Genomic DNA, 11,486 nt, shown 5'->3' with positions numbered 1-11,486 from the left:
GCCAGCTCTCGTTGTGTCCCGGTGGTAGTTCTTCACCTTCTGGCGTCTGCAAGTGAGGCGTCGACTTCTTCCATAACTCCAGCCTTGCCTTCTCTGGTGAATTCGTAATCAAAAACTTTTTACTGTATTTTTCTGCCTCAGGTATCACGAATGATATAATAATTTCTCTGCTCAGCACTTCAATACAGCAGATATCACAGTAATACTGAACCATTAATTTCCTATTTATTTCACACTGTGCACAGATATAATTACGTTATTCCACTCCTTGTCAATTATCATTCTCAGGACTGAGCGTACCATTGCATATAAATGTTACCACTCAACATCTCAACATTTATGTTGCAGTAATTATGTACTGTGAACTGAGACCTGCTAGAAGACTTAAAGAATTATTATTAGATTTTTTTGTTTTTGTATTACAGCCTGTATCACATCTGCGAACTTTTGTAAATAGAGAGCAATTAGTAACTGCTTTCCTTTAATTTAGTGTTAGAGATGTGTTTAACAAATTTAATGTGAGCCAGTCAATATTTTATGTTCTCTGTAGACACTGTTAATACCACTCAAGCATTAAAAATTATATGTGAACCTTCTGTATTTTCAGAACTGACCAACCCAAGAAAGCAGCGAAATGTGATTGTTAATCCAAAGGATTGATAATATAGTTTCTTAAATTCATTCATCAAAATCACAGCTTAACAAACCAAAGCAATCTATATACACAGTCAGTCCACAAGCCAGAATGCAGTGCATGCTGGAGAGCAGCTTGTACCACTGCTAGTCATTCTGTTTCCTGTTCTACTTGGAAATTCAGTGAAGGAGAAACAACTGTCTATATACTTCCATATGGGCCCTGATTTCCCTTATCTTGCTCTCATGGTCCATATGCAAGATGTACGTTGATATCAGTATGTATGCAAAATGTCTATTGGTCTTGGTACAATCGCACTGCAATCTGTGTCAGATACAAGTTGTCTAAATGTTTTCAACGGCATTTTGCAAGAAGAATGTCTTCTTCCCTCCAGCAATTCCCATTTAAGCTCACGGAGCATTTACATAACATTCCCGAGTTGACCGTACCTGTTGTTGTCGTCGTCGTCATTGTGGTGGTGGCGGTGGCAGTGGAGGAGGTAGTCTTCAGTCCAAAGGCTGGTTTGATGCAACTACCCGTGATAGTCTGTCCTGTGCAAGCTTCATCATCTCTGCACAACTACCACAATCTACATAGTTTGAACATGATTGCTGTATTCAAGCCTTGGTCTCCAATTACAATTTTCATCTCCCCCCACCCCACCATTTCCTTCCATTACCAAATTGATGATTCCTCAATGCCTCAGGATGTGTTATCAAAGGATCCCTATTGGTAACAAATCTGTCTCACAGCGTGCCTTTGAATTATTCATAAATTAGCCACACTACATACAACTGAACAAAGCCACAACTTACAGAGTGCAGTAACCACTGTAACTAAAGCAGTGAGAATCTGCAAAGGTACCTGCACAACTAATTTAGAGCACTCCATTTTCATATTATGAACAATTCTGCCCAACCCTTACCCTGCTATCCCTCTCACTCCCACCACCCAGACTGCTCCTCCCATCAGGCACAGCTGCTGTATGCAGACCAGCCTCAGTGGCCAGAGACTGTTGTTGTTGTTGTTGTTGTTCAAAAATAATGCATGCTAAAGAAAATCCAGAAAGTAGAATGTACGATATGTTGAGCCAAAGGAAACAAGATGAAATATTTAGACTAGCCTATTTACTTATCCACATTTTATTCACTGCATTTGATGCAATACATCATCAAAATAATTTACTCATTAAAAAAAAAACAATAAAATTTATGCTTTTGAACAAACCAATGTGTGTGTCAGTCAGAGGATAGTTTAAGTGAAATGACTTGTTCTTAAAGCTTGCTGGTGCTGAAACAAATCCAGCTATTAAGTACTAAAAGATCTAATTTATTGTGACTGTATGTTTTCACCAAATTAAAATTACAGCAATCATACGAAATAACATTCAACGAAGCATGGAAAAAAAGAAGATAGGTAACTGTGAAAATCAACTTTTATGTTATCTAACTCTTCTGAAGGTGGTAAGATAGTGAGCAAAAGAGGCATTCACACTCTCTTTGCAATTAGAAAAATCTTAGACAAGAATGATCTGATGGCTTTAGAACGCATTATTTTTCCTCAAAACAACTACCAGTTGTATTTGGTGGTATCTATCTGTCCTACAGGAGCATGGCAGATGAATTTTAAGTGAAAAGGATGTTGCTTCTCAGCTGCACACACAAATACAAAAACTGTAAGTATTAAACAAAAAGTAATACACAACAATACTGATGCACAAACTGCAGTGCTGTTTTGGCACTTACTGACAATGGAATGTAAAACAACTCAGGCCAGCTGAATACAACTAAACAGTCTTGTTTATCGAATGTGACATAGCCCATATCATTTGAGACTGTTCTCATAATGTTGATATATAGGGAAGGCACATTATGACTTAGTTATGCAATACAAAGTTCTCCAATTTCCTCGTGAGGATTTAGCACTTCGTAGATTTCTCGTACTGTCACTCATGCAACCTTGCGCAATTCCTCTGTGTAAAATAGTTTCTAAAATCTTGGGCAGCTATTTTTCTACAAAAATATATACAAAAAGTCTATATACACTATTTACAGCAGTTTTGCTTATCTAGTACTTGCAGAACATTTAAATAAGGAAGTCGTAATAACAGTTTTTCAGACCACACACTACTACAGTACTAGGTAACATCCCACGACTCCACACTGGAACTATTAGAAAATGATTTAGTTTTCATCCGAGAAGGTAAACTGAAATGTAAGGCATCATCTCCACTAGTTGGCCATCTGCCTTCTGAAAACTTGACAAGCGGTGGCCGAGCCCTTATTCCAAACGTTGTTGGTCGCTCTTCAGGTATGTGGGACAACATAAGTCGTAACAGCGTGTACTGAAACAATAAAGAGCAGTGTCTTTTACTACTTCATTTAAAAACTATTCTCTGTCAAATGTAACACTGACTTAAGTGGGAGTTTTTTTGGAGTCTTTCAACTAAGAAATTTCTGAATTTGCCAATTAATGAGATTGTCACTAAGCAAAGTCCCAAAAAGATTGTAATAAGAGTTCATTAGACATGCCTTCACATGAAATGAAAATGAATTCCACAAATATTACTTAACTGATATCACTATTAATTACAGTCAAATGAAGATGAGAAATATATGTCTACATGAAAGGAGGCACTATTAAAAGGTGAAAGATAAACCTTTTGCCACCTTTCAGATCCTGGGCCTCATTTGTTATGTAGGGGTGAGAGGGAGGGAGAGGGAGAGGGAGAGAGAGGGAGAGGGAGAGAGAGAGAGGGGGAGGGAGAGAGAGAGAGAGGGAGAGAGAGAGAGGGGGAGGGAGAGAGAGAGAGAGAGAGAGAGAGAGAGAGAGAGAGAGAGGGAGGGGGAGAGGGGGGCGAGAGGGAGGGGGAGAGGGGGGCGAGAGGGAGAGGGAGAGGGGGGCGAGAGGGAGGGGGAGAGGGGGGCGAGAGGGAGGGGGAGAGGGGGGCGAGAGGGAGGGGGAGAGGGAGGCGAGAGGGAGGGGGAGAGGGGGCGAGAGGGAGGGGGAGAGGGGGGCGAGAGGGAGGGGGAGAGGGGGGCGAGAGGGAGGGGGAGAGGGGGCGAGAGGGAGAGGGGAGGGGAGAGGGGAGGGAAGAGGGAGAGGGGAGGGAAGAGAGAGAGGGGGTAGGGGGAAGAGAGAGGGGGAGGGGCAGAGGGAAGAGAGAGAGGGGGTAGGGGGAAGAGAGAGGGGGAGGGGCAGAGGGAAGAGAGAGGGGGGGTAGGGGGAAGAGAGAGGGGGAGGGGCAGAGGGAAGAGAGAGGGGGGGTAGGGGGAAGAGAGAGGGGGAGGGGCACGGGGAAGAGAGAGGGGGGGAGGGGGCAGAGAGAGGGGGGAGGAGGAAGAGAGAGGGGGGAGGGGGCAGAGAGAGGGGGAGGGGGAAGAGAGAGGGGGGAGGGGGAAGAGAGAGGGGGGAGGGGGGAGAGAGAGGGGGGAGGGGGAAGAGAGAGGGGGGAGGGGGAAGAGAGATGGGGGAGGGGGAAGAGAGATGGGGGAGGGGGAAGAGAGAGGGGGAGGGGGAAGAGAGAGGGGGGAGGGGGAAGAGAGATGGGGGAGGGGGAAGAGAGATGGGGGAGGGGGAAGAGAGATGGGGGAGGGGGAAGAGAGATGGGGGAGGGGGAAGAGAGAGGGGGGAGGGGGAAGAGAGAGGGGGGAGGGGGAAGAGAGAGGGGGGAGGGGGAAGAGAGAGGGGGGAGGGGGAAGAGAGATGGGGGAGGGGGAAGAGAGATGGGGGAGGGGGAAGAGAGATGGGGGAGGGGGAAGAGAGATGGGGGAGGGGGAAGAGAGATGGGGGAGGGGGAAGAGAGATGGGGGAGGGGGAAGAGAGATGGGGGAGGGGGAAGAGAGAGGGGGAGGGGGAAGAGAGAGGGGGGAGGGGGAAGAGAGAGGGGGGAGGGGGAAGAGAGAGGGGGGAGGGGGAAGAGGGGGGAGGGAGGGGGAAGAAGGGAGGAGGGGGAGAGGGGAATGAAGAGAGAGGGGGGAGGGAGGGGGAGAGGGGAGGGAAGAGAGAGAGGGGGAGGGAGTGAGAGAGGGGAGGGGAGAGAGGGGGGGAAGAGGGGGGCGAGAGGGAGGGGGAGAGGGGGGCGAGAGGGAGGGGGAGAGGGGGGCGAGAGGGAGGGGGAGAGGGGGGCGAGAGGGAGGGGGCGATAGGGAGAGGGGAGGGGACAGGGGAGGGAAGAGGGAGAGGGGAGGGAAGAGAGAGAGGGGGTAGGGGGAAGAGAGAGAGGGGGTAGGGGGAAGAGAGAGGGGGAGGGGCAGAGGGAAGAGAGAGAGGGGGTAGGGGGAAGAGAGAGGGGGAGGGGCAGAGGGAAGAGAGAGAGGGGGAGGGGGCAGAGAGAGGGGGGAGGAGGAAGAGAGAGGGGGGAGGGGGCAGAGAGAGGGGGGAGGAGGAAGAGAGAGGGGGGAGGAGGAAGAGAGAGGGGGAGGGGGAAGAGATAGGGGGGAGGGGGAAGAGAGAGGGGGGAGGGGGAAGAGAGAGGGGGGAGGGGGAAGAGAGAGGGGGGAGGGGGAAGAGAGATGGGGGAGGGGGAAGAGAGATGGGGGAGGGGGAAGAGAGATGGGGGAGGGGGAAGAGAGAGGGGGGAGGGGGAAGAGAGAGGGGGGAGGGGGAAGAGGGGGGAGGGAGGGGGAAGAAGGGAGTAGGGGGAGAGGGAAGAGAGAGAGGGGGAGGGGGAAGAGAGAGGGGGGAGGGGGAAGAGAGAGGGGGGAGGGGGAAGAGAGAGGGGGGAGGGGGAAGAGAGATGGGGGAGGGGGAAGAGAGATGGGGGAGGGGGAAGAGAGATGGGGGAGGGGGAAGAGAGATGGGGGAGGGGGAAGAGAGATGGGGGAGGGGGAAGAGAGAGGGGGAGGGGGAAGAGAGAGGGGGGAGGGGGAAGAGAGAGGGGGGAGGGGGAAGAGAGAGGGGGGAGGGGGAAGAGGGGGGAGGGAGGGGGAAGAAGGGAGGAGGGGGAGAGGGGAATGAAGAGAGAGGGGGGAGGGAGGGGGAGAGGGGAGGGAAGAGAGAGAGGGGGAGGGAGTGAGAGAGGGGAGGGGAGAGAGAGGGGGGGAAGAGGGGGGCGAGAGGGAGGGGGAGAGGGGGGCGAGAGGGAGGGGGCGATAGGGAGAGGGGAGGGGACAGGGGAGGGAAGAGGGAGAGGGGAGGGAAGAGAGAGAGGGGGTAGGGGGAAGAGAGAGAGGGGGTAGGGGGAAGAGAGAGGGGGAGGGGCAGAGGGAAGAGAGAGAGGGGGTAGGGGGAAGAGAGAGGGGGAGGGGCAGAGGGAAGAGAGAGAGGGGGAGGGGGCAGAGAGAGGGGGGAGGAGGAAGAGAGAGGGGGGAGGGGGCAGAGAGAGGGGGGAGGAGGAAGAGAGAGGGGGGAGGAGGAAGAGAGAGGGGGAGGGGGAAGAGATAGGGGGGAGGGGGAAGAGAGAGGGGGGAGGGGGAAGAGAGAGGGGGGAGGGGGAAGAGAGAGGGGGGAGGGGGAAGAGAGATGGGGGAGGGGGAAGAGAGATGGGGGAGGGGGAAGAGAGATGGGGGAGGGGGAAGAGAGAGGGGGGAGGGGGAAGAGAGAGGGGGGAGGGGGAAGAGGGGGGAGGGAGGGGGAAGAAGGGAGTAGGGGGAGAGGGGAATGAAGAGAGAGGGGGGAGGGAGGGGGAGAGGGGAGGGAAGAGAGAGAGGGGGAGGGAGTGAGAGAGGGGGAGGGAGAGAGAGGGGGGGGAAGATGGGAGGGAAGAGAGAGAGAGAGTGGGGGAGAAAGGGGAAGAGGGGAGGGAAGAGAGAGAGAGAGAGAGAGAGAGAGAGAGAGAGAGGGGGGGGGAAGACTTACCTTGGGGGGAAAAAAGGACGGGTATACACTCGCCAACACACACTTATCCATCCACACATATACAGACTTAAATATGTCTGCTTGTGTCTGTATATGTGTGGATGGATATGTGTGTGTGTGTGTGTGTGTGTGTGTGTGTGTGTGTGTGTGTGTGCGCGCGCGAGTGTATACCCGTCCCTTTTTCCCCCCTAAGGTAAGTCTTTCCACTCCCGGGACTGGAATGACTCCTTACCCTCTCCCTTAAAACCCATAAATTTCAAGCTTTCGCAACCCACGGTTGCTTCATCAGGAAAGAGGGAAGGATGTGGGTTTTAAGGGAGAGGTTAAGGAGTCATTCCAATCCTGGGAGCGGAAAGACCTACCTTGCGGGGAAAAAGGGACACACACACACACACACACACACACACACACGCACATAACAGACACAAGCAGACATATATTGCCCATAAAAATAAATTAAAATTCCTGTTCACCCATTTACTGAACATTCACTAAAATTGGTAAATCCATTTTATTTGCTATTTTACTGTGTAACTTCCGGCTCTTGTTGATCGCTCACATGCCATTGTTCTTTTGTAGTTACTTGTGATACCAACTTGTACTAGTAAATCTGTGTACTGGATGCTTTTCCCTATCCAGATTTATAAACGATATATATATATATATATATCGTTTATAAATCTGGATAGGGAAAAGCATCCAGTACACAGATTTACTAGTACAAGTTGGTATCACAAGTAACTACAAAAGAACAATGGCATGTGAGCGATCAACAAGAGCCGGAAGTTACACAGTAAAATAGCAAATAAAATGGATTTACCAATTTTAGTGAAAGAGGAAGCCGCCTTGTAGAATTTTGCACAGAGCATAACTTAATCATAGCCAACACTTGGTTCAAGAATCATAAAAGAAGGTTGTATACCTGGAAGAATCCTGGAGATACTAGTAGGTATCAGATAGATTATATAATGGTAAGACAGAGATTTAGGAACCAGGTTTTAAATTGTAAGACATTTCCGGGGGCAGATGTGGATTCTGACCACAATCTATTGGTTATGAACTGCAGATTGAAACTGAAGAAACTGCAAAAAGGTGGGAATTTAAGGAGATGGGACCTGGATAAACTGAAAGAACCAGAGGTTGTAGAGAGTTTCAGGGAGAGCATAAGGGAACAATTGACAGGAATGGGGGAAAGAAATACAGTAGAAGAAGAATGGGTAGCTCTGAGGGATGAAGTAGTGAAGGCAGCAGAGGATCAAGTAGGTAAAAAGACGAGGGCTAATAGAAATCCTTGGGTAACAGAAGAAATATTGAATTTAATTGATGAAAGGAGAAAATACAAAAATGCAGTAAATGAAGCAGGCAAAAAGGAATACAGACGTCTCAAAAATGAGATCGACAGGAAGTGCAAAATGGCTAAGCAGGGATGGCTAGAGGACAAATGTAAGGATGTAGAGGCTTGTCTCACTAGAGGTAAGATAGATACTGCCTACAGGAAAATTAAAGAGACCTTTGGAGAGAAGAGAACCACTTGTATGAATATCAAGAGCTCAGATGGCAACCCAGTTCTAAGCAAAGAAGGGAAGGCAGAAAGGTGGAAGGAGTATATAGAGGGTCTATACAAGGGCGATGAACTTGAGGACAATATTATGGAAATGGAAGAGGATGTAGATGAAGACGAAATGGGAGATAAGATACTGCGTGAAGAGTTTGACAGAGCACTGAAAGACCTGAGTCGAAACAAGGCCCCGGGAGTAGACAACATTCCATTGGAACTACTGATGGCCTCGGGAGAGCCAGTCATGACAAAACTCTACCATCTGGTGAGCACGATGTATGAGACAGGCGAAATACCCTCAGACTTCAAGAAGAATATAATAATTCCAATCCCAAAGAAAGCAGGTGTTGACAGATGTGAAAATTACCGAACTATCAGTTTAATAAGTCACAGCTGCAAAATACTAACGCGAATTCTTTACAGACGAATGGAAAAACTGGTAGAAGCCGACCTCGGGGAAGATCAGTTTGGATTCCGTAGAAATGTTGGAACACGTGAGGCAATACTGACCTTACGACTTATCTTGGAAGAAAGATTAAGAAAAGGCAAACCTACGTTTCTAGCATTTGTAGACTTAGAGAAAGCTTTTGACAATGTTAACTGGAATACTCTCTTTCAAATTCTGAAGGTGGCAGGGGTAAAATACAGGGAGCGAAAGGCTATTTACAGTTTGTACAGAAACCAGATGGCAGTTATAAGAGTCGAGGGGCATGAAAGGGAAGCAGTGGTTGGGAAAGGAGTAAGACAGGGTTGTAGCCTCTCCCCGATGTTATTCAATCTGTATATTGAGCAAGCAGTAAAGGAAACAAAAGAAAAATTCGGAGTAGGTATTAAAATTCATGGAGAAGAAGTAAAAACTTTGAGGTTCGCCGATGACATTGTAATTCTGTCAGAGACAGCAAAGGACTTGGAAGAGCAGTTGAACGGAATGGACAGTGTCTTGAAAGGAGGATATAAGATGAACATCAACAAAAGCAAAACGAGGATAATGGAATGTAGTCAAATTAAGTCGGGTGATGCTGAGGGAATTAGATTAGGAAATGAGACACTTAAAGTAGTAAATGAGTTTTGCTATTTAGGGAGTAAAATAACCGATGATGGTCGAAGTAGAGAGGATATAAAATGTAGACTGGCAATGGCAAGGAAAGCGTTTCTCAAGAAAAGGAATTTGTTAACATCGAGTATAGATTTAAGTGTCAGGAAGTCGTTTCTGAAAGTATTTGTATGGAGTGTAGCCATGTATGGAAGTGAAACATGGACGATAACTAGTTTGGACAAGAAGAGAATAGAAGCTTTCGAAATGTGGTGCTACAGAAGAATGCTGAAGATTAGATGGGTTGATCACGTAACTAATGAGGAGGTATTGAATAGGATTGGGGAGAAGAGAAGTTTGTGGCACAACTTGACTAGAAGAAGGGATCGGTTGGTAGGACATGTTCTGAGGCATCGAGGGATCACAAATTTAGCATTGGAGGGCAGTGTGGAGGGTAAAAATCGTAGAGGGAGACCAAGAGATGAATACACTAAGCAGATTCAGAAGGATGTAGGTTGCAGTAGATACTGGGAGATGAAGAAGCTTGCACAGGATTGAGTAGCATGGAGAGCTGCATCAAACCAGTCTCAGGACTGAAGACCACAACAACAACACAATTTTAGTGAATGTTCAGTAAGTGGGTGAACAGGAATTTTAATTTATTTTTATGGGCAATATATGTCTGCTTGTGTCTGTTATGTGCGTGTGTGTGTGTGTGTGTGTGTGTGTGTGTGTGTGTGTGTGTGTGTGTGTGTGTGTGTCCCTTTTTCCCCGCAAGGTAGGTCTTTCCGCTCCCAGGATTGGAATGACTCCTTAACCTCTCCCTTAAAACCCACATCCTTCCCTCTTTCCTGATGAAGCAACCGTGGGTTGCGAAAGCTTGAAATTTATGTGTGGTTTGTTATTGTTTCTATCAACGTACCAACGCTTTCATTTGGTAAGTTACAGAATCTTTGTTTTTAGATACATTTTTCCCCACGTGGGAAAAATATATTTAAAAAGAAAGATGATGAGACTTACCAAACAAAAGCGCTGGCAGGTCGATAGACACACAAACAAACACAAACATACACACAAAAATCTAGCTTTCGCAACCAACGGTTGCCTCGTCAGGAAAGAGGGAAGGAGAAGGAAAGACAAAAGGATATGGGTTTTAAGGGAGAGGGTAAGGAGTCATTCCAATCCCGGGAGCGGAAAGACTTACCTTAGGGGGAAAAAAAGGACAGGTATACAGTCGCACACACACACACATCCATCCGCATATACACAGACACAGACACAAGCAGACATTTGTAAAGGCAAAGAGTTTAGGGAAACATTCCACGTGGGAAATATATATATATATATATATATATATATATATATATATATATATATATATAAAGAAAGATGATGAGACTTACCAAACAAAAGCACTGGCAGGTCGATAGACACACAAACAAATACAAACATACACACAAAATTCAAGCTTTCGCAACCAACGGTTGCCTCATCAGGAAAGACGGAAGGAGAGAGAAAGACGAAAGGATTTGGGTTTTTAAGGGAGAGGGTAAGGAGTCATTCCAATCCCGGGAGTGGAAAGACTTACCTTAGGGGGAAAAAAGGACAGGTATACACTCGCGCGCATGTGTCTGTATATGTGCGGATGGATATATATCTGTGTGTGTGTGTGTGTGTGTGTGTGTGTGTGTGTGTGTGGGCGCGCGCGCACACATACAGACACATGCACGCGAGTGTATACCTGTCCTTTTTTCCCCCTAAGGTAAGTCTTTCTGCTCCCGGGATTGGAATGACTCCTTACCCTCTCCCTTAACACCCACATCCTTTCGTCTTTCCCTCTCCTTCCCTCTTTCCTGGTGAAGCAACCTTTGGGTTGCAAAAGCTTGAATTTTGAGTGTGTGTGTTTGTGTGTCTATCAACATACCAACGCTTTCGTTTGGTAAGTTACATCATCTTTGTTATATATTCTAACTCCCCTTAACTGATGAAAGTAAGAATCACCAAATGCTTATATTGAGGATCAGCCTTTGATAGTTTTCTGCCAAACACTGACTGAAATTATTTTCAGTTTACCTGCATACATATGTAATTTAAACATAATTCATGAAGGAGAGGTGTAGTGAGATAGCAAAAGGAAGTGAGATGTAGCTGAATGTGCTTCGCAGCAAATACAGGTACTGTCACACTAATTTCCTATTACTGTGAGAGTAAATGAGGATGCAGAACCTATCAGTATGTGAAGGAAATGTATAAAATCTCTATCCAGCTCCCAGTCTAGGAACAGCACTGTTGATTAGCAGTTATACTACAAACACTCATTTTACAGATTGTTACACAATTGTCTTTCGACACTAAATCATGAGCAATTTGGTATTCACATGATCAGATTGTGAAGAAGGAAGTGTTTTCTTAGGTTAAAGTCATATCTATGCCATATGATAAAGGTGTGTGTGTGTGTGTGT

General features: G+C 47.2%; 1 protein-coding gene across 1 annotated transcript in view; it reads right to left on the bottom strand.

Annotated features, from left to right (window-relative positions):
• Positions 1 to 1,781: 1,781 nt before the first annotated feature.
• Positions 1,782 to 11,486, bottom strand: part of LOC126188288 (eukaryotic translation initiation factor 2-alpha kinase-like) — a 231,877-nt gene continuing 222,172 nt past the window's right edge. Inside the window, exon 16 of the mRNA XM_049929872.1 lies at positions 1,782 to 2,978. Coding sequence (XP_049785829.1) covers positions 2,772 to 2,978 — 207 coding nt within the window. The 3' untranslated portion in view covers positions 1,782 to 2,771. The remainder of the gene's footprint in view (positions 2,979 to 11,486) is intronic.

The sequence above is a fragment of the Schistocerca cancellata genome, chromosome 5 (genome assembly GCF_023864275.1).
Source record: "Schistocerca cancellata isolate TAMUIC-IGC-003103 chromosome 5, iqSchCanc2.1, whole genome shotgun sequence".
Lineage (NCBI taxonomy): Eukaryota > Metazoa > Arthropoda > Insecta > Orthoptera > Acrididae > Schistocerca > Schistocerca cancellata.
The sequence above is the reverse complement of the archived record's forward strand: the minus strand, read 5'-3'. Positions and strand labels throughout refer to the sequence as shown.